The sequence below is a fragment of the Mastomys coucha genome, unplaced genomic scaffold, assembly GCF_008632895.1.
Source record: "Mastomys coucha isolate ucsf_1 unplaced genomic scaffold, UCSF_Mcou_1 pScaffold22, whole genome shotgun sequence".
Classification (NCBI taxonomy): domain Eukaryota; kingdom Metazoa; phylum Chordata; class Mammalia; order Rodentia; family Muridae; genus Mastomys; species Mastomys coucha.
Window position 1 is genome coordinate 69,391,987 of NW_022196905.1, and position 23,139 is coordinate 69,415,125.

At 39.0% G+C, this 23,139-nt stretch overlaps 1 protein-coding gene across 4 annotated transcripts in view; it reads left to right on the top strand.

Moving 5' to 3' along the window:
* Exoc1 (exocyst complex component 1) overlaps window positions 1–23,139 on the top strand; it is a 46,025-nt gene that overhangs the window by 20,381 nt on the left and 2,505 nt on the right. For 2 of the 4 annotated variants that reach the window (XM_031342791.1, XM_031342792.1), the window contains 9 exons: window positions 2,663–2,812; window positions 8,568–8,673; window positions 12,285–12,329; window positions 13,531–13,694; window positions 14,275–14,382; window positions 14,711–14,787; window positions 15,659–15,887; window positions 18,161–18,344; window positions 21,679–21,878. In XM_031342791.1, the coding sequence (XP_031198651.1) occupies window positions 2,663–2,812; window positions 8,568–8,673; window positions 12,285–12,329; window positions 13,531–13,694; window positions 14,275–14,382; window positions 14,711–14,787; window positions 15,659–15,887; window positions 18,161–18,344; window positions 21,679–21,878 (1,263 nt within the window). The remainder of the gene's footprint in view (window positions 1–2,662; window positions 2,813–8,567; window positions 8,674–12,284; window positions 12,330–13,530; window positions 13,695–14,274; window positions 14,383–14,710; window positions 14,788–15,658; window positions 15,888–18,160; window positions 18,345–21,678; window positions 21,879–23,139) is intronic. The other 2 variants (XM_031342793.1, XM_031342794.1) reach the window with 1 other exon arrangement.

The window sequence follows — 23,139 nt, forward strand, 5'->3', positions numbered from 1 at the left end:
TGTGGTAACTTTTATTAAAAGTTCTAGTTGACTGGATGAAGTGGCGCATGCATTCAATCCCATTACTTAGGAAGCAGAGGCAGGCAGATTTCTGAGTTTTGAGGCCAGCCTGCTCTACATAGAGAATTTCAGGCTAGCCAAAGCTAAATATTAATTTTTTTTGTTTGTTTTTTGTTTTTTGTTTTTTTGTTTTTTGAGACAGGGTTTCTCTGTATAGCCCTGGCTGTCCTGGAACTCACTCTGTAGACCAGGCTGGCCTCGATCTCAGAAATCTGCCTGCCTCTGCCTCCCAAGTGCTGGATTTAAAGGCATGCGCCACCACTGCCCGGCTAAGGCTAAATATTGAAAATAAGCAAAAATTATAATGCACACATACATGCTGGTAAAAATCTTACAGCTAACCAAGTTTTTATGTATTTTAATTTGAATTATGTTAATCATAGAGTTGTTATTTTAGGGTATTGTATGAATTTGACTTTATGTATAAAAGGTACGCAGGTGGTGGGCACTCAGTAATTCTGTAATTGTTGTTGGTAATCTATTATTATATATAATAGAAACCTTTAAAATGTTCAATGTTTTTAAGCATATAAAGAACAAAATTCTTTATACTTAGTGGCTTGCATGTAATAATTTTTGTAATATTGATTGAATTAAGAAACTTAAACAATTTTACAATTTCCTATCCTTATTCTGGAACATTTATCTAAAATTATATTTTTAATAACATTCAGTCTATTTTGACAGTAATACTTAAAGGTAATGATAATATGTGAAACACCAATTTCTCAGGTGTTTGTGACATGGAAATACTGAGAAAAATTTAGCACAGTCACACATGCAAAGAGTTTTGTAAACTGAGAGGCCCTCCACACAATTGTTAATAATTCTATTGCCCTGGAGAGATTTTTTTTAATGATTTAAAAGTTTTCTCAACCTGAACTAATGTAACAACATATAGTAGACTACTAAATAGTTATACAAAATGTAACTTTGTGTCTTGAGTCATTGAGAAAAGTTATGGAGAAGAATATTTTGGGTGAGAGCATTTGCAATATTGCTTGTTAGCACAGTATTTGGAACATTTGTGAAGCAGGAGACTCTTCATCTATCAGCACCACTAGGTAAGAGACACCAGGCTCCTTCCTGAACCTACAAGTGTAGAGTTTATGAACACCTGTGTCTTAGTTCTTAGGACCCTTCTGTAATGTGATGTTATACCACCCGTGACAAGCGTAGAGTTTATGAATACCTGTGTCTTAGTTCTTAGGACCCTTCTGTAATGTGATGTTACACCAGCCATGACAAGCGTAGAGTTTATGAATGCCTGTGTCTTAGTTCTTAGGACCCTTCTGTAATGTGATGTTACACCAGCCATGACAAGTGTCGAGGTGGAGAAAGAACAGTGATTGATACATAATAAAGCATGTAAATGACAAGATATAAATCTTTCAAATTAAAATAATTTTAATTCCTTAAGCTCAGGATGCTTATCAAACTATTGTATTTTAACTAGAATTATATACATTTAGGTGACTTTACCAATAAATTCATTATCCAGCCTTGCTCTCTGATTCAGTAGCCTTTGTAAATTTAATAGTTTCCATAAAATATGGAAACTGCCTCTAACTAGGCAACTCGAATGAACTAATGAATGTAAATGCGGCTTGTGCTGGCCTTTGCTTGTTTGGTGGGAAGTTGGTTCAAGTAGAATCTGCTGTTGCAGCTCCTCATCTCTGAGGCACTCGCTGACTTTAAGCTCCATTGCACATGCTGACTAAAGAGCGAGAAAGACCTAGGTAGTTCAACAGAGGCCTGAGATGGTACAGTGTAGAGAGATGCGCACACACTCATCGCTATATGCATATAAACTCGAGCTAGTTGGCAGTTGCAGTTTTTGATTCTGGCTCAGTGCTTTTGTTTGAAGGATTTTAAAGGATTTTTGAAGTTAGATTTGAACAAGATTTTAATTATGGCTTTCTTTCTATGTTACCTGACCAAGTCATGGGTTCTTCTAGAAAATAGGGTTAATAGGCAATAATCTAGCAGTCTATATTTTTCTAAAACAAAAGTCAAGGCTTTATTATTATTTATATAAAATTGGTAAGGCTTGAAATAGTCATATGTAGTAGTTTGACTAGCATATCACTTTAATGAAAAACAAACGGAATTACAGTGTTATCAGGGTTTACCACAGAAAGTCCAAGCTATAGCCATCTGTAGTCCTTACGAACTTTAAATGTCACATCTCGCACATTTTTGATCTGTTGAAAAATCTAGCTTCTAATGGGAATCTCACTAGACATTTTGATTTGGAAAGATTTCGCTTGGGTATGTTTCTTAACACAGTCTATATAGAGACGTTTATTTGCTTAGCAAGTTGTAAAGCAATACAGAGAGATAAGCTTTATACAACGTTCTCAGTTCTTCAGACAGATGAAGTTAGTGATGCTTTATCACAGTGCCACCATGCGTGTTTGTGAATGTTAGTGGTGCTAGGACTCCGTGGGTTCACAGGGTCAGAAAGTAGACAAGTAAGTGCTCAGCTTTTGTTTTCTGTATTCACTTGATATTGCGACTACATTTGGTCATTGTCTAGAATTTTCTGTTGTAACCATGTTCCCTGAATGTTCTATCATACTTATTTACTTGTTTACCCTAGGGTCATGATCAGAGTTCAACTCTTGCTCAGCACTCTGTTGAACTGACTCTACCTAATCATCATCCATTTCATAGAGACTTGCTCCGCTACGCCAAGCTGATGGAGTGGCTAAAGAGTACAGATTATGGAAAATATGAGGGACTAACCAAGGTATGGATTTGATGTCCATTACTCACTGGATCTACAATAGAGTCTTAAGTTATATGTTTAGTTTTTTAAGTTTGAAATACTAAAGCACATTTTTGTCAGAGCAAAAGATAATTGAATTTCTGAGTGCTCATAAATAAAAAGAGTCAAAATTTGAACTTCACTGTAAAATAGGATTAAGCCATATTGTAACCTGAAATATTTGTCTATTTAGTCCAGTTGTCATGAGCAATGCTTTTTTCTGTTTCCTTTTGTGTGGGTCTGTGTATGCATCTGTGTATCCACTTGTGCAGGGGTCAGAGGAAGACATTGGGTATCTTCCTCTATTGCTGTCTGCCTCATTCTATTTAGATGGAGTCTCTCACTGAACTTGGTACTCATTTTCAACTAGGCTGGCTGGCCAGCAGATCCCAAAGATCTTCCTGTCTCTGCTTGCCCCTACCACTGAGTTACATGGCCACAGCCAGCTTTTTTATTTATTTAAAATTTCTTTTTAGCTGGGCAATGGTGGCGCATGCCTCCAATCCCAGCACTTGGGCGGCAGAGGCTTGCGGATTTCTGAGTTCAAGACCAGCCTGGTCTACAGAGTGAGTTCCAGGACAGCCAGGCCAAGGCTATACAGAGAAACCCTGTCTCGAAAAACAAAAACAAAAAAAACCAAACAAACAAAAAATTTCTTTTTAGCTCTGCATATGTGTCTGAATTTGTGTACATGGAGGTCAGAAATGTTGGATCCTCAGGGAGTCATAGTTACAAGTGGTTGTGAGCTTCCTGATGTGTGTGCTGGGAACCAACCCCAACTTCTCTAGAAGAGCAGAACATGCTCTGAACTGTTGCTCCATCTCTCCAACCTCATACCCAGTTTTTTTGCATCTGACCCAGGTCCTTGTGCTTACATAGCAAAGCACTTTACCCACTGACCCATCTCCTTAACCTTCTGGGTGATTCTTTTTGTGCAATATAGACACTTGGATGTATAAACATACGTAAGGAAATTACTAACCTCCTCAGAATGTATAACCTGTTGGGGTTTTCGTTTGTTTGGTCCAAAGAACAGGTGGTGGTGGGAATATAAAGTGGGAGAGTGGCTACAAAGTCAGAAGAACTAGGATGATACTGAACTTGCCAGGACTGGTCATCTGAACAGTGTTGTGAACTAGTGACCACAGTCCAGGTGTCTGAAACACTGAGTCACCATACTCAATCTATTCTGTGCTAACATTGTTGAGTGTTGGCAGTCTGGCCGTGAAGAAAACAGGCAAGCAGACCCCTGAAGCCAAGCATGCCCAGTGTTGTCCAGAATGATCCAGGAAGCCACTGTGGTTGTAGCATTGTGACCTGGGATGGAGCTTGTATGGGCCAGCAAATACGGAGATCGTAGAGCATCAGAAGGGAGTAGTCTTACTGAGTGACATTGGAGAGGGAAGAGCAGTGGGTGTTAAGGAAAAGAATGAGGGGATCCTCCTTGGGCTTAAATGATACCCTCAGGAAGTTAGTGAAGCCAAAGTCTCTGGCATTTATACATCACCTTTAGAAACTGGACATCAGTGTCTGTTAAAAAGGCAGAAAAAGAATTGTGACCTACCTGTCATGAGCTAGCAAACCACCTCCTCACACTCTCATCTGACACTCCCCCACACACACACTGTCACGCCCTCATTCCCTCATGCTCTCATCCAACACCCCCCACGGCCACATATACTATCACACTCTCATCAAAGCCCTTCCTCCTCCTTTGGTTTTCTGTTGTCATAGTTTTAGGTTCTTTTGCAGTAAGTACAACGGGGTGGGTTTCCTGGAGAAGAGGCACCTGGTTAAATAGAGTCTGCTTACACTTCTTTTTCCATTATCTGGATGACAGTTCATCTTTTTCTTTAAAAAACAAAACAAAACAAAAAAAAGGTATTTTCACTTGCTTGGCCTGCAACTCAACCTTCTTTCTTTTTTGTTAATTGAAAAAAATTAGTTTTCATACAATATATTTGGTCATATTTTCCCTTTTCCCAACTCCTTCTAGATCCTCCCCACCTTTCAATTCCTCCAACTCTACACCCCATTCTTTTTTCTCCTTAGAAAACAAAAAGGGAAAACAAAACACAACTCAGAATTTTTAAAAAAAGAAAGAAAGAAATAAAACCAAAAGAAACAGACCTACATAAATACACACACACACACACACACACACACACACACACACACACAAAACTTATAAAAACAGAAAGTTGGAAACCATAATATACGAGCAAAAGACAAGTAGGACAAAAAATGTTCAGACAGAACAACAGGAGACAAGAAGTCTACACAAACACCATTGAGTTCGTTTGATGTTAGGCATAGCCCACCCTTAAGTGTGGTTAAGATACTTACTGAAACTCGGTTGGAAAAAACTAAGTTGTCCTTTGCAGGTAGATGTTCATTTGGAGGTAACTTCTGGGTTAGGAGCTCATGAAGCCTTTCCCCTCTTGGTGCTGGGGCCCATCTGGCTCAGACCTGTGCGGGCCCTGAGCATGCTGCCACAGTCTCTGAGTTCATGTGTGTATCAGTCTTACTGTGTCTGGAAGGTTTTGTTTTCTTGATGTTATCCAGCATTTCTGGCTCTCTACAGTCTTTCCTACTCCTTTTCTTCATTGTTCCCTTATCCCTGAGGGGAGGGGCTTGACGCAGACATCCCACTTAGAACTGAGTGTCCTATGGTCTGTTACTCTCTGTACACTGTTAAGTTGTAGGTCTCTGTGTTAGCTCTGCGCTATGGTAAGAGGAAGCTTTACTGATAAGGGCTGAGCAAGACAGGATGCATCAGATAGAGTCATTTCATTGCTCTGTTCCTCTGGCAGAACAGTAGTGTTTTGTTTTCCCCTAAGCCCATGGCATATAGTCTCAGCTTCTTGGCTACCCGAACAGTGTCAGGCATGGGTTCCATCTTGTGAGTGGGCCTGAAATCCAAGGAGAAAATTGTTGGTTACTCTTACAGCATTTGTGTTGTATTAAACTGGCGTATCATGCAGGCAAGTCACTGCTGTAGATTGCAGGGACTGTAGCTGTGTTGGTGTTTACTTTTGTCCTCTGGAAGTGTGCAGTGAATACTAGTCAGTTGGTGAAGGTTCTAGTTAGGCATCAGCTTGGCTTATCCATGTTCAATGACATTTGCAAGTGTTGTCTTCAGCAACGGGGCCTTACCATCATAAACTGAGATTATAAAAGAGAAGGTAAATCTGGTAAATGTCTTTTCAAACCATAGTTTAAAATGCCTTTCAAGGTTTGGTGAGGCAGTTCCTGTAGTAAAGGTGACGGTTGCCAGTCCCAAGAGCTTGACTTGAATCCTGATCGGTAGTCTGCTGACTTCTCCCCGTTTTCACACTCTTGACCTCTTCTCCACTCCCACACACAAAATTAAAATGTTCTTCAAGTCAAATTTTTATCCCCTGAATTGTCTGTGTGCATCTGATCTGGCTTGGTAGTGAGTGTAGTTAAGATTATTTTTGCTCCTTGGAATGAGGCTATGGAGTGTTCGTGCAGTTCTTCTGTTGTGCTATTCTGTTTTATTTCATTCAACAGAATTCTGATATGGAGGTATGTTAAGTAAAAATATTTATAGTACTCAAATTCTTTCCTTTTTGAAGTTTTAGGACATTAATATTTTAAATAATTAAATAGGTCTTCTTAAGAGTTTCATGCCAACAAGTGCTTTGTCCCCTAGTGACTATTCAAATAAGTAATCAGTAAGCTTTTTGCCTAATTGTGTTCTCAGAGTCTTTATATATTATGCAGTATTCATGAATGTAATTCAAAGTGAAGAAGTAAGATAATCACCAGCCCCGTGCTGACATACTCTGCTCTGAGAGTTTTTTGTTTTGTTTTATTGTTTTCTTATTTGTTTGTTTTAGATACAAAGGGGCAATTTTGAATGACACTACTAATGAACCTTTTAAATGAAATTGACGTATTTCCCAGGGGTGTTACGTGAGCCTTTGTTTTGAGCTTTGGTGTACTGTGTACTCTCACACACACATTCTTCTTATATGGCCAATTTAGTTGCTAAAATATTGTAAAAGTCAAGAATTTTGTTTAAAAGGGAAGGGAAAAAAATGACCTAACAACTAAAAGAACCCTAATAAACACAAGCAAAGCCATGTTTCTCTAAGCACTTGGCTGGGTGTGCACAGCTAACAATTGTTGGAATGCATAGGAAAAGCCTATTTATTTGCATCATGTCTCCCAACTATACTGAGGTGGAATCCTTATTTTGTTTACATAATCCAAGCCCTTGGGAGACCAAGGTTTGGTTATGTCATCCATCTGCTCAGAGCCCATTTCTTTGAGGACTCAGCATCTATCTGTGTTTCTGGGGTGTGACTGTAGTAGGAGGTGCTTCACTTATGATTAGAAGAGTCTAAGCTTTCCCCTGCAGTAACAGTCTGAGTCCGACAGTCTTGGAGATCTCTCAAGCAAATCTCCAACTTTGTTCCAGTGCCCAGTTCAGCAGCACATACACTAATATTGGGACAACACAGACTAGGAAGGGCCCTATGCATTCATAAGGTTCCATATTTTGATGATAGAAAAATCCCCCCATACTCATGGAAAGGCAGAATTAACACTGTGAAAGTAGCTGTATTACCAATCTTGGCTCCACATTGAGGAATGTGCCTGGCTGTATAAAAAATGAAAAAGCCAAGGGATTTCTGGAAGACATCTAACGGACAGCATGAAGCAGAATTGAAAAGGCTGCCTGGGTCAGCAATATTTAAACACAAGATAGATTCCAAGTCAGATGTTAAAAGGGATTTTGTGGTGTATTTTAATTTTATGTGCTCTTGAATTTATACAGGAACCATAGGAAATAATTGCTCAGTTGAGTAACTCTTCTCACAGATATGCTCTACACATTGTATGTTTGATCCAGCTATTGTTAATAGAGCCTGTTCTATAAAATGATAGATTAATCTGAGATAAAGAATCTTGAAGCTAAGATTCTGCCCTAAGTTTAAAAAAGAAAATGAACTATGTAACTTAGGACCTAGAAAGACACGTGATCCCTACTAAAGAGTTCTTACTGGGGCAGAGTACTTCATGTAAGGATAGATAGGTGGGATTAAAAAGTCTTTATACTAACTAATAAATGTTTGCATTTAAGGCTTAATAAATCAAATCTATTCTAAGAAAAATTATTTTGAAAATTCTGATCTTTGGTATTACACATGAGGCTGGCAAAGGGTCAGAGAAATCAAAAGATCTCCTCCATTACCACTAGGCAACATGGCAGTGTGAAAAGAGAGGTAGAAAGATTCCCAGTGGTCCTCAAGCCTCAGAAAGATTACCATACTCTTCAACCCAGTAATCTGCCCATGGGAAATTCCCAAGGAACCTGAAATCTGTGATACTGTCATAACAAAATACCAAAATAACTTGAGTGTCCTATGTTAGCGAAGTCAATTAATGGATTACGTTATATACCCCCCACACTAAAACACTACGCTGCCACTCTGGTTCACATATCCTAGCAATTGTGCTTGTCACCATAGTTGGAATATATAGAGGTATCACATAAGTGGGATTGCTTGACTTGATGTTTCTGTACATGGTAATGATATGCTACCTATTTCTTTTACTTTGTTTCTTTTCAAAGAGAAAATATTCAAACTTTTTATATTCTCTGAAATACATAAAGGTTTTACAAACATAAAGGATTTAAGGGGAAGACTATAAAGAAAATTGTTAAATTAGTTTACCAATAATTGCTTGTTCCATTTATTTTAAGAATTACATGGATTATTTATCCCGACTGTATGAAAGAGAAATCAAAGATTTCTTTGAAGTTGCAAAGATGAAGATGACCGGCACCTCTAAAGAAAGCAAGAAGTTTGGTAAGCCTGGCCCTGGGCTCAGGGTCTCCATTGAGAGTAATCTCACTTACTGAGATGTAACTCTGAGGCCTTTAAACAAGTTGGGAGAAAACACATAGAGCTGAAGAGGCGGGCATCTGTCCGTGTGTTCTTCACAAGCTAAGATTCAGTAGTGTGTCAGTCCAGCAGAGCTGGGCACATGCTGTGGGTAGGGAAAACAGGGGTGAATACGTGCAGTGCAGACTGGTAGAGAGGGTTAGACAAGAGTTAGACAGGAGAGTGCTTAGAGTGTAGTTTCTGATCCAGAAGACTCTTGCAGGTGGGGACCTGCATTGCTCTCTACAGAGAAAGAACTAGGTCATTCCTGGCTTCCTACTTCTCACTGGCTGCTTTGAGTTTTAGAAAAGTGGGGCTTTTTCCTTTCTGCTAAGGGTATACAAAAATGTCACCAGAATCTCTCTGTAATTGTACCTTATTTTTCTAAAGCAATATATTTGGGGCCTATTGCTTTTTATCCCCTAACATTTAAAGGGACATGAATAGTGTTTGAGAGAAGAGCCAGTGAAAGTATCAAGCTAGGAAAGGCTGTGCTGAGGCCACGTTCTGCTCTTGCATGTACCCATCTCTGGAGTTCTCTTTGGATGGAGTTCTGTACCTAGTCAAGTCCAAACCTGGCCTGTAAGGGCTACATTGTGCACTCCTCAGTGTGTCTGCAGACTCCCTTTAGAACACTGAGTTCAGCATTGACTGTTGAAAGGAGCCTGTGCCCTGAGCATGTAAAGGAGGCAGGCAGCATCATTGAACATTGCTGTCCCTAGATGTCCTAATTTGGGACTCACTGTATTGGAAATTGATGTGGTTTGGGTTTGTTAATATGCTACCCTTTGTAAAACACTGTCTTGGACAGTAGGCTTTTGAAAACAGAAATGCTAACTCACCCTAAAGGCTAACTGTTCTTAAACAGCAGTGTGTTTATATCCTTGTTGATGTTTCACTGTGGATATGCTATGCCATTTTAGGCAAAGAGCATAATATAATGCAGTTACATGTTTAATGTTTTCATGAAGTATATTTGTCATTACTTGTTAGTATGCCATTTAATGCTGAGAAATCTCTTCTGTATGTGAAAACAAGTTGGATACACATAAAGATAAATGAAATAAAAATACAATAGCAGCTTTATATTATCATCATGTTATCCTAGAACTTAAGCCTTTTCTTACTGTAAGTTCTTAAATTACCTTGTTAAAATATTTTAATTTACATAATATAGGTTTAGAATGCATTTTATAATTTTAAAACAGTATCATAACAAAATGATAAATTTTCAATACTCTATTAAACATTGTTGGAGAAGAGAGTGATTTGTGATAATTCATCATAGAAAATTATAGTATCAGTTATTTTGTTATCAAATGCAAGAGAAGAAAAACTACTACACAGAGCAACAGCGTATTGTTCATCTCTTGCGATTTGATTCATTAACATTTTAAGTTACATTCAGATTAAACACACATGACTTCAGAAATTCTGGACTCAGTAGGATGGAGATTTTTCCCAAGAGTTCTTTTTCAGTGATCCAGATTGTTTAAATGAATTTGAATAGTAATTCTAATTAAAACTGAAACCCCCACATTTGGAAAGTTAGCTTTTCAATAACTCAGAGTTAATGGTTCTAAATATAGGCTTCTGCTTTGAACGTGCTCTGGAAATCCTGCAAAAGGACAAGTATGATGTAACGAATGGACATTATCAGAGTGGGGGGGGGGGCTCTTGCTTTTTAAAAACTTGATTTTATCTTTAACATCACTTACTTCAAGAAAGTCACAAATAGGTTAAAGATGCCAGGAAGGTATCTCTTCTTCTTTGTGATAGGATCTCTATGTAAGTTATTCCCTCTTTTGATTAATAGTTTTACCTCGATATATTCAGGGGCATAGGATTTTCCTCCTGGGATTGGTACTTTGATGGAGTCGTCTGTTCTCTTCTCCAAATGTACTCAACGTGATGGAGGCAAAGGAAATTGAGTGATTTTTACAATTACTACTTTTACTGTTCTTTTTCCTTCCTCACGATGGATACCTTAAAGACAGATGGGTCACTTGAGGTGACAAGGCAGTGCTTATACTTGGGCTCCAGCCTTTTTGGCATATATAACAAACAACTGAGCTATCTGTGTAGATGCAGGAGGCGTTAGTTCCTCTGCATGCACAATTATAATGATTATAATGTTCCCATTTAACACTGTAAAATCTTTAAAGAAGTGCTGAAAATCATCTTATCAGTGTTTCTCATTCTAGCTAACTAAGCTTTTGATTCCAAAGTAGTTGAGTACAAGAGTGGATTTGAGGTTTGGTGGAAGAGTAATAATTTTCATTATACAAATAAACACAGTTCTGTACTGAAGCTGCAGCAGTGAGCACAGGCCCCACCCATGCTGCTGCTGTTTTGTCATCTACTGGGAATGACTTAAAGATACTTATGACATTACAGGAGAACCTGCTGCTCAGAAAGAGTCTAGAATACTATAACTAATGAGCAGTACTGGCAACTACTCATGATAGTCTGCTTAAGAAAACAAACAAGCAGTCTGCTGTGCGCAGGTGAGCATGCGGAATGACACCTGAGGGCCATGGGCAGCAGTGTTAACACTTCAGTGGGTGTCAGCTGCACTGTGCTGTTGCCATGCTAATGTCTTGGCTTCTTGTCTCATGTCCCCTTGAGCTTCAGGGGAGGAAGGTGGGACTAAAGCAGCAGCACTGGGATGGCCAGCTCAGGGCTTGCCTCACATGTGGCCTGGCACCTGCCAGGTGACACATCAGTCTCTTTTTAAAGATGGTATTAGGTTATCGTTTATTCTTTAATCATACTATGTGATTTATTTCTTGCCTTTCACCTTAACTTCTGAGTGAGTTCAGAATGTTTCACAGCATAAGCTCTGAAGTTGATCTATAGATATTATGTAGAACAGTTTGAGAATAAAAGAAATGCCAAATGACCATAAGAGTTCCGACTTCCCTAGCTCCCTTGTCCCTCAGCCTTACTCTTCCACACAGCTCCTGACTGCTGTTTACCCACCTTTCCCACCTTCTATACATAGGCTGCTTTCCAGGAAATTCAGCATGACATTTGATTTTCATTCTAAACCCCTACTTATATAATCTTGAATAAATAAAGTAAAACATTAGTGTGCTGAAGGTTACCTTCAGGGGCTTTCAGAATAAGATTGCTAGTGTCTAAAGCTACTCCTTCATTCCTTACTGTGTTAAATTACTTGAGTTTCATTTTTCTCAGGAAACAAAGCCTTATGAACTTATTCTTTTAAACATAAGTGTACCAAATAAAGCAATGATCCAGTACATCTAAAAGGTTGGGGAAGAGGGTTTAAACACTGATATTCTTCTTGAGTGATATGAGTAGAAGTCCTAAATTAAAGGTCTGTAAACTTGTCATACGTTCTTGATAGTCGCTGAGTAACTACACGTGTGTGCACTTCTTGTTAGTCAGTGCTCATAGTTCTTTGCATGTGTCTTTTAAACTAGAGCTTTAACTGCCTCTTGTGCATGGTTTGTGCAAATTGCAGTTTATTAACTTGTCTTTGTCTTTGATGCTTGCAACCTAATCCATCACAGCTACACTGCCTCGAAAAGAAAGTGCTGTCAAACAGGAAACAGAGAGTGAGTATGCTTACTGTGCTAGTAGGCACTCAGTGCATGTTGTTACTGTCTAGATGGTAGCTATTTGTCTTGAAAATCATTGATAGCAGATACATTGATTGTACCAAATCGCCAGGTATTGGAAAAAAGAAACCCAGCATGGTGGTTGTCTGTACATCCAAGAAATACGTGGTTACAGTTACACAGCAAGGAGTGGAAGCTTTGTTGTCAGAAGTTTATGGAAAACCTTAACATCGCACTTCTGTTACAGGCTATGAGCTATAAGTTACTCTAGAGGCACTGGAGGGAGGGAGGGCTCAGCAGTTAGGGACACAGCATAAGCTCTGAAGTCATACTGCTCTTTGAGAGCATTCACCTCAGGTGGCTCACAGCCACCTGTAACTCCAACTCCATGGGATCCCACACTGCTGGCTTCTGCCCACACCCATACTCACATGCACCTCCCCCCCCACCGCACACAATTCAAAGTAATAATAAAACTAAATTCTTGAAAAAAATCTTAGCGGTCTGGTAGTGGTTTGTATACTGAGGCCAAAGCTTGAATTGCCCCTTGAATTTTTCCATTCTGCCCATTAGTAACTAGTGCAAATTAACTGAGCAATAGTCAAGAATTGTGGGGTTTTTCAAGTGTTTTCTTGTTTATATTCTGAATCTAAACATTGTATGTTCTTCTAAGAATGAGCCATTAAATCCTTAGTGTGGATTTCTAGACTCAGGAACATAGTAAAATTAATCAAAATGTTGGACTTTTATGAGGAAATTTGTCCAGTATGTGGCTCACCTTAACCTCGGTGTTTAAGATAGAGACGATCAATGCTGAGCTGTAGGTATTCTTTAGGAATTTCACAGGGTCATGTCAGCTGTAGTGTTAGCACAGGACTTAGTGACCCTCATCTGTGTCCCTGTTCTATCTGCTTAGCTTAGAGAGCACCAGAGCTCTCTACCTTTAGGATGGGATGGGACAGGGTATAGACTATCCAGTCAGAAGGGTCCTTTCCGTCCTAGTCCATAGCTACATGTAGTTTTCCTTCCTTTTACAGTTTTCTCTGCAGTAGGACCCAGTGTTAATGAATACCAAGGACTCTACAAAATATGCAGTAGAATCTGAGTCCTGGAAGGCCAAGACTAGAAGGTGGCCCCGAGGCAGATTGCAGGTCTTTTATTCATGAAACACGGCTTTCAAAGTTCTGTTGTTTCTTAGGTCTGCATGGAAGCTCTGGGAAACTCACTGGATCAACTTCTAGTCTGAATAAACTCAGTGTTCAGAGCTCGGGCAGCCGCAGATCCCAGTCGTCCTCTCTGCTGGACATGGGGAACATGTCCGCCTCTGACCTCGATGTGGCTGACAGAACCAAATTTGATAAGGTAAAAATAACAGACAATTCTTAACATTAAGATTGTGATCGCCTTAAGTGTTTTCAGAGATTCAGGCTCTGAGACACTTTTTAAGTCATTCTTATGTCCTTCCAATTCTGATTTGAATGTGAAAAAAAAAATCCCAGTCAAAAGTGCCCTTTTGATAAAATGTGATATTGATAAAATACGATTATCAATTCAGTAACATAAAAGATTCATTGGCATTTACTTGTTAGAAATATGATGTGCAAGTAAAATCACAACTAAGTTTTGTGAGGAATGATAGAATCCAGAATTTGAATAAACAACTTCACTGTCGGCTGCCATGCCTCAAGTAAGTTTCAAAGTGTGTCTTCCTCCTTCCAGATTTGAATGAGTAACTGTGAGTTTTCCTTTCAGTCTGTTCACTCTGATATTGTATTGCTCTGTCAGTCTTGGGAGAGTTTGTCTTTGGCACATTGGGGGATCTGAGATTTAGGAGATTATCTAGTCAATGATCTGTGTCCTTGCCAAAGAGTGAACTAAATGTGGAGCATTGGTCAAGAGTTCCATGCCATTCTTTAATCTTCAGTCGTGTGGTTTCCTGCAGATCTTTGAACAGGTGCTAAGTGAGCTGGAGCCACTGTGTCTGGCAGAACAGGACTTCATAAGTAAATTTTTCAAACTACAGCAACATCAGAACACATCTGCATCAGTGGTATGGCTTGCATTTATTTGGATGGTATTTATAGTCTGTAATATAATTAACTTAGCTAATTTTGTAATGTGTGTTCATAATTTCAGTATCCAAACAGAAAAGAGAAGGATTTGTAGTGAGTCAATCTTAAAGTATTTTTGTTATTTACAAAATACAGAAAACAGGAAGGTTTTAGATTTCTGGTATTCCAGAATTCTTAAGCTGACAGTCTCTAAATTAATAAGATAGAGATATCTGTATTTCTTTTATAGAGAAATCATTCAAAAAGCAATATTAATCGGGATGTGTCACTATGTTGGTCTTTTATTACATGCACATATTTTTTCAGACTGAGGCAGAAGACCTGGATGGAGGCTCATTGTCACGGCAGCATAGTTCTGGTACCCTACTGCCTGTTTCCTCTGAGTATGTATTTATTACTATGGAGGTTCTCAAACATACACTTTAATTGAGACATAAGGAAGTGTTTCTCGGTCACCTGCTGGTACCCACACAGACTTGTATGCTATACTAGTTATGCTTCTGTTGCTATGGTGAGGGGAAACCCTGATAGAAGCAAAGGGTTTATTTTGGCCTGCATTTCAGGTGGGGAAATCAAGGCAGCAGGAACTTGAAGCAGTTCCATCACTTGTCAGGAACTGCAGAGCAATGAATGCCTGTGTTTAGCACATTCTCTCCTTTTTATAGTCCAGAATCTAGCCCAGAGAATGGTGCCACCCATAGTAGGCAGATCTTCCTACCTCAACTAATGCAATCAAGATAATGCCCCCCGCCCCAGGCATGTCCAGAAGCAATGTAGCATAGATAATCTTTCACAGGTATACATGGAGGCTTGTCTCCTGGGTGATTCTAGATCCTGTTGGGTTGACAATGAGCACTAATCATCACATGTGCTCACTGTCTTATTAGGAAATGATATTGGTCCTGCACAAGAGCTTGTGAACTCCTGTCTGGTAATCATAGGTGGATTAGCCAGTGCTAGTGTTTGCTGCCAGAAAGTAGCTTCAAACTGTAGTGGACTTCTCAGCAATAGAAAAGCACAGTTCAGTGCGCAGATTTGCAAATTGAAGCAAAGCTAATCAGAATGATAAAACTTATTTTGGTCAGCTATTTTTATATTCAAAACTGCTATAGAATGGTTCGCTATGGTTTGATACTTTTACTTGCAGTACCAATGTTTAGCTGTGTTTTTATATAGTACATTACAGTCACAGTTAAAGGTGAATTCACCTGAAGTTTATACTAACTATATTTTTTTTTCATGCTTTCTGAACAGGAAAGATATGATTCGACAAATGATGATCAAAATATTCCGTTGCATTGAACCAGAACTGAACAACCTAATTGCATTAGGAGACAAAGTAGATAGCTTTAACTCCCTGTACATGCTGGTCAAAATGAGTCAGCACGTGTGGACTGCACAGAACGTGGACCCAGCGTCTTTTCTAAGTACTACATTAGGAAACGTTCTGGTGACTGTGAAGAGGAACTTTGACAAATGCATCGTAAGTTGTAAAAATTAACCCAAGAACAAGTAAAATGGCAAATTCATTTAATCTAGGGTTTGATGTCCATGACCCACAGGGCTGTGAAGTTGGGAGCTGGCATTTACCCATTGAAACAGACTAAAATTCAGAGTCTGGTGACAGCTGCTGCCTGAGTGACCCTCTGGGCTCCTCATGACACAGGATACTCATCTATGACTTGTGACTTAATGAAGCGATTGAAAGGCATTTGGTTTTTCTCCTATTTTCATATATTCTAGTATAATTTATTTTAATTGATGACTTTATTATAATTTTATTTAATAATATATAAGGTCTAATAATCATACTCTTTCTTTTAAAATCAGTTGCTGTGCATGATGGCGCTTGGCTTCAGTCCCAGCACTCCAAGGCCGAGGCAGGCAGATCTGAGTTCATGTCAGCCTAATCTACCTTTAGAGTTCCAGGACAGCCAGAGCTATATGGAGAAGCTAATAACTTCTTCCAGTCATCGGGCCTTTCCTCCTAAGAAGCAGCATAAGCAGCTTTGTTGTTCCTGTTGGACTTTGCAATTTGTAGGAATGAATTGGGTTAAACCTAGTTCTTTGAAACACTTTCATTTTATTAATGTATTTTTGAATTTTTATCATTTGAATGTTTCTCATATATAGCCTATAAGTTATATCTACTCTTAAATGTACATAATATAATGGCAGGTGAAATATTAAGGGCAATTAAAACCCATGCCACTTTTTTACACTTAAGAAAAATAGCACTCAGGGCTAGAGAGATGACTCAGCAGTTAAGAGCACTGACTATGCTTCCAGGGTTCTGAGTTCAATTCCCAGCAATCACATGGTGGCTCATAGCCGTCTATAATGAGATCCAATGCCCTCTTCTGTTGTGTCTGAAGACAGCTCTGGTGTGCTCACATACAGAAAGTAAATAATATCTTTAAAAGAAAAAAAAAAGAAAATAGGGCTCTCTGGACTGGGAGTGCACTTCATAGTACATAGCTTGCCTGGCATGTGTAGGGCTCTAGGCTTCTCCCAGCACCACACAAACTACACTCCCCTCTCCAGAAGTATTTGGTAGCTAGGAGCTTCCTTACTAGAGGAAGATATTTGAAGGAGAAAGACGAGCTAAGAAAGGGTGGGATAACAGAGTGAGCAACACAGTTGAAAGTCATAAAGGACTGTCCATTTATGTCAGCCTGGCTGGGAATAAGTGCTTGGTGCTGTTAGCCTGTATAATTCACAGCACTCTGGCACCGGCCTGAGCAGTTTGCACTGTCTGTCTGATCCCCACATTATCACCACCTGGGGGCTAGAGGATGTTGGAGAGGCAAAGTTATTATCCTGAGTAAGCAGTTGGAAAGTGGCCAAGCTGCTGGGCAGACCCACAAGGCCTGGTGGCAACACTGCAGCCCTCTACACCTTCTCAGTCTGACCTAACATTGCAGGCTTGGTTATGCTGATGAGGTGGAGCATTTGGAAGGAGAAGTCCAAGTGATTGATTGACAGAACTCACAGAGCTTTTTACCTCAACTCCTACAGTCTAGAAATTACTGTCTGATCCTCTGGTCCATACAGCATGTAGCTTTTTAGCTTATTTCACGCAAACCTCAAAACTGAAATTGTAGGTAAGAACTGAAGTGATTTGACCATGTAATTATGTGAAAGGACCTAGACTCTCATGAGAAGTACATAGAATTTTAACTTGAATCTGTAGATCTTTCTAGACCTGGTGGCTGGAGTCTCAGAATGATGAGACGCAACTCTGTAATAGAAATTTGTGTCCTCCTCCTCTGGTCTAGGTACACACCCACCATGCCCCACCCCACCCCACCCCATAGAGAATTTGTTGTCTAAATCAAAGTTCTAGATGAGTAGGAATTGGAAATGGTTATACTTCCCCAACTTAGCCACACAGCCACCAAACAAATAAACTAGGGATGTCCTCCGCACCCAGGCCTTGGCTCTGTTCCAGCCTTGGTGCACACCTGCCTTGTCCCTGTCTTTCACAAATGTTAGAAATAGGAACTGCTTCTTGTTGGAACACAAACTTAAGTTCAAAATCCTTGATTGAATCATTTTTTAAATAAATTTAATTTTTCTCCTTTTATTTTCTAATAAAATACAACAGTGTTTCTATTCCAGAGGATTGGTTTTCTTCAGTATCCTCATCAGTTGCAGTTCCGAGCAAGCCTCTGGTCACTGATGTGTGCATTTGGTCATATATGTCTTCTAAGTTGCTTGGCTTTTTCTCTCCCCTTGCTTTCTGCCTAACTTTAGAGTAACCAAATAAGACAAATGGAAGAAGTAAAGATCTCAAAGAAAAGTAAAGTAGGAATTCTTCCATTTGTTGCTGAATTTGAAGAATTTGCTGGGCTTGCAGAATCAATTTTCAAAAATGCTGAGCGCCGTGGTGATCTGGACAAAGCATACACCAAATTAATCAGAGGAGTGTTCATTAATGGTGAGTTTTTATGGTTTTGTTCTAAGGAATGTTGTGCCTCTTTTCATTGTTCCTGGGTAACTGAAGCTGGGTGTAGACAAGCTCACTGTTTTCAGTAGTCTGTAGTGCAAATGGATCTTAATAAGCTCTATTAGTTATTAATAGTAACCTAGCCAGTCTCCCAATAATCAAGGCAGAGTCCTATGAATTCATTTAATTAACGTTAGCACAACTACTGGGGAAATACCCCTGATTTATTTTTCTGATGCTAGACTGTTAATTCCCAGCTTTGCTCCTAGAGTACATGCTGCTTGTGTCTTGCCGGGGTTATTTCTGCTCCATCAGTCTGTCCTCGGGGCATTTCACTCGAGCATGTGCTCCTGGTCTGTCAGGTCTAATGGAAAGCTCTTGTTCTCTCCATCTATTTTTCTCCTTCCTCCTCCTCTCTCTTTCTTTCCCCTCTCCTCCTGGTCCCTACCTGGGACACCCAGCCCAGTAACTGAAACTACACCTCTTTCTATTCTCCCCAGTAATTGGCTGTAGCTATTTTTATTTATCCAATAGCTTTAAATTGGGGAGCAAGGTTCACATAGCATCACTTGGTATTATTGAGGATCTGCAACCAGATCTTGGGGGCCAGTATTTAGCATTTGACTATATAGTAGCACCAGAACCAACCCCCAACATTGTATCTTTTTAGGCTATGTGAAATTGAGCATCTCTTAAATGTGAAAGCAGAGCAGCTCCTACCCTGACTGACCTATCAGGGCCCTATTACTATGCAGAATTGAAGATCATTTTTTAAATGGACAAAATGACCTCCATATGCATTTTAACAAGGATCTTCTGAAGGTGATAGGGATGTCTGCATTCCCTAGAGGTCAGTTCACTTAAGCTTCAGGGTTTTGTGTCTAGGTTCTACAGGGTGATTAATACTATGGGCAGACCTGTCTAAGAGTCCACTCAGGAACATTTTGGAAGGAAATCAAGGGGATACAAATTGGAAAAGAAGTCCAAGTATCACTATTTGTAGATGCTATAGTAGTATATATAAGTGACCCCAAAAATTCTACAGGACAACTCCTACAGCTGATAAACAACTTCAGCAAAGTGGTTAGATACAAAATTAACTCAAAGAAATCAGTAGCCCTCCTTTATCAAATGATAAACAGGCTGAGAAAAATTAGGGAAACTACACCCTTTACAATAGCCACGAATAAAATAAAATATCTTGGTGAAACTCTAACCAAGCAAGTGAAAGAGCTATATGACAAGAACTTCAAATCCCTTGAAGAAAGAAATTGAACAAGATGTCAGAAGATGGAAAGATCTCCTATGCTCAGGGATCAGTAGGATTAACATAGTAAAAATGGCCATCATGCCAAAAACGATCTACAAATTCAATACAATTCCCATTAAAATTCCAACACAATTTTTTATAGACCTTGAAAGAACAATTCTCAGCTTCATGTGGAAAAAACAAAAAAACCCAGATTGCCAAAATAATCCTGAACAATAAAAGAACGTCGGAATGAATCACCATCCCTGGCCTCAAGTTGTACTGCAGAGCAACAGTGATAAAAACTGCATGGTATTATTGGTACAGAAAGATGTTCTTTAATTTGAAACTATCTGATTACACTTAATGATTTCAATAGCAAAAATGACCAGGAAGTTGAGTCGTGCCATATCCCATGGAACATTTTTTTTTGTGAAAGCAAGCCTAAAGAAAGGATAGATAAATCTTAGGATTGGGTGCTTGGTATTTAAGTGTTAAATAGTTTAGTTGGAGGAGTGGCAAGACTGCTCTGCAGGTTCAGAGCATGTGCTGCTGTGCAAGTTCAGTTTCCAGAACCCACATCCGGTGGCTTACAACTGCCTGTAACTCTGACTCAGGATCTGCCCTCTTCTGGCCTACATAGGTACTACACACGCCTATAGAAAACCATGCAATAGACACATACATATGCCTAGTAAATATAATTTTAATTGTTTTATCTGGTTCTAAAAATAAAATATGCTAATGTACACTCACAGAAAACAAGAAAACAGGCTTTTTTAAGTTAATGGGGAGAGATTATTTGTAACACTTAATATTTCTACTTACATATTTTTCCATGTCTCTCTCATATATAGGCACATTTTGTGTGTATGGTTTTTTTAATCAAAATTTTTTAGCTTAATTTTCCATACATATAAGAACTATTTAACTCCATAATCCTTTTGATCTTTCCTTGTCAGTTGATATAGATATCTGTCTTATTTTTTCCTGTTTCTTTGATAAACTAGTCTGATTAAAAAAAAGCAACTTAAGAGAGAAAGATTTAATTTTAGCTCACAGTTCAAGGTACTGTCATGGCGGGGAAGTTGGACTCTGAGAAGCTGGAAACAACTGTCAAATTACATCTACAATCAGAAGGCAGTAGCACTGAATGCATGTGTGTTAGTGTTCAGTTTCTCTTCTCTATGCTTATATAGATCCCCTGCCTAGGGAATGGTACCACCTACAGTGGGCAGTTCTGCCCACCTCAGTTAGTAATCACCTACTCGCAGCTGTGCTCCAAGGCCTATCTCTCACATTATTCTAGATTCTGTCAAGCTGACAGTACTAACCATCACAGTGTCTGTCATCATTTTAGTGACTATGAGGTTTCTGTATATCATTATTTACTTACTGATTATGCCATTAGAATGGTTTAGTTTGTTTCCAGCCAGAAATACAATTGGTTGTTCAAAGGTTTATGTATATATCAAGGCTTTGTTAAATTATGGTGCTAGTGCAGAGAGCTTATACCAGTTTAGTGCTTTGAGCATTTGGTGAAAGTTGAATTGCTCTGTATATTCTGCAGTGCTGGATATTACTACCAGTCGGTCTTTTTATCCCTTGCCTACCAGCACGCTCTAGATGTGCTCACTCAGTTCATTGCACTTATGACTTTGTTCACGGTGTCCTTGTAGGAGTTCTCAGGTTTTGTGTCATCCTTTTCCTCAACTCCTGTGTTTGAGTCATTCATCAGAAGGTCATGCTATCGCAAAGCCTAATTTGTAACTAGATATATATTTTCTTGATGTTTATGATCCTTTTGATGCTTTTTATTTAAGTACTTGAGCATTTTAGAATTAACCCATGATGTAAATCATCTGTCCTAACATAGAGTTATAATTCACAGTTTTTCCACCGATTTGAAAAGTCACTTTTACTCCATACTGAATTTCCACATCTGCATGGTATTGTTTGAAGATTGCTCCCTGTTTCAGGAGGTTGTGAGAACCTTGTGATGCAAAATACTGTGTTTAGTCCTGAACTGTTTAACTCATATCAGAGTTTTTCTTCCTTTTTCTGTATTGATTTCAGTGGAGAAAGTAGCAAATGACAGTCAGAAGACCCCCAGGGATGTGGTCATGATGGAGAACTTTCACCATATTTTTGCAACACTTTCTCGTCTGAAAATCTCATGTCTTGAAGCTGAGAAAAAAGAAGCCAAGCAGAAGTACACTGATCACCTTCAGTCTTATGTCATTTACTCTTTAGGACAGCCCCTTGAAAAACTGAATGTAAATATATTTTTATTCCATGTTTTCCTGGTTTTGAATCCCTGCATCAGTTTACATCAAAATAAACTTTCTGTGTACTGACATGGGAATAAGGACTGAAGGACCTGGTTGAGGAAGCTGCCAGCATCCAGGCATTGATAGATAATATGACATATGTAGTTTCTTTTAATTTGTAAGTTTTCAGTAGACACTCCTACAATCCTCACTGCCTGGAAGGCTGATACAAGAGGATTACAACCTATCTCCAGTGCCTGTGTGGGCAACCTAGGAGAGCTCTGTCACAAAGTAAATAAATAATTCACAACTGAAAAATGATAGCAACTAGGATACTATTATTCCATTTCACAAATACAGAAACTTGAGGGTCAACTTTGACTAAGCTCTTCCCATTTTTTTTTCTCATAAATGGCTAACTTTTATGTAGTTCAGGGGATGATTTTAAAAGCTTTGTTAAAATAAGAGTATGGGAAATGGTTTGGGGGGGGGTAAGATGCTTGCTGAGTTTCTAATGCCCTCAGAAAAGCACGCCCTAACCCTAGTTCAGGGGTGCAGCCCCAACCGCTCCCGAGTTCAGGCTCAATGAGAAGTCTTGCTTCAGTAAATAAGGTAGAGAAACAATTGAGGAAGGTCAACCTCTGGCCTCTACACCCACCCACCCACATACCACGCACACACACACAAATGTATATGTCTGTGTGTGTCTGTCTGTATGTATATGTGTGTATATATACATATATAAATATATATGTGTGTATATGTGTGTGTCTGTGTGTATGTATATGTGTGTGTGTGTATATATATATATATATGTGTATATATGTGTGTCTGTGTATATGTGTATATATATACATATATAAATATATATATGTGTATATGTGTGTGTGTCTGTGTGTATGTATATGTGTATATATATTCATATATATGTGTGTGTGTGTGTGTGTGTGTGTGTGTATTGCAATTCCTTCTCCTGACTTGGGTTATCTCCCTATGTAATTGATAAATTATAAAATTAAGAGATGATGGTTTTGCTGGGTATAAGGGTTTGTGTTTGTAATCCCAACATGCAGGAGGCTGAGGTATGGAGAGAAACCCTGAGTCTTTAACATTAACTAGCACATGTAGCATATGAGGTTGTAGTTTTGGGTGCCCACATTAAAGAAACAGAAGGTAGTCCAAGCGTTCGCAGCAATTATCACTTGTAGCATGGTGACACATGACTCTTTTAACGTCCATGTGCTTACATGCATTGAAACTGGCTTTT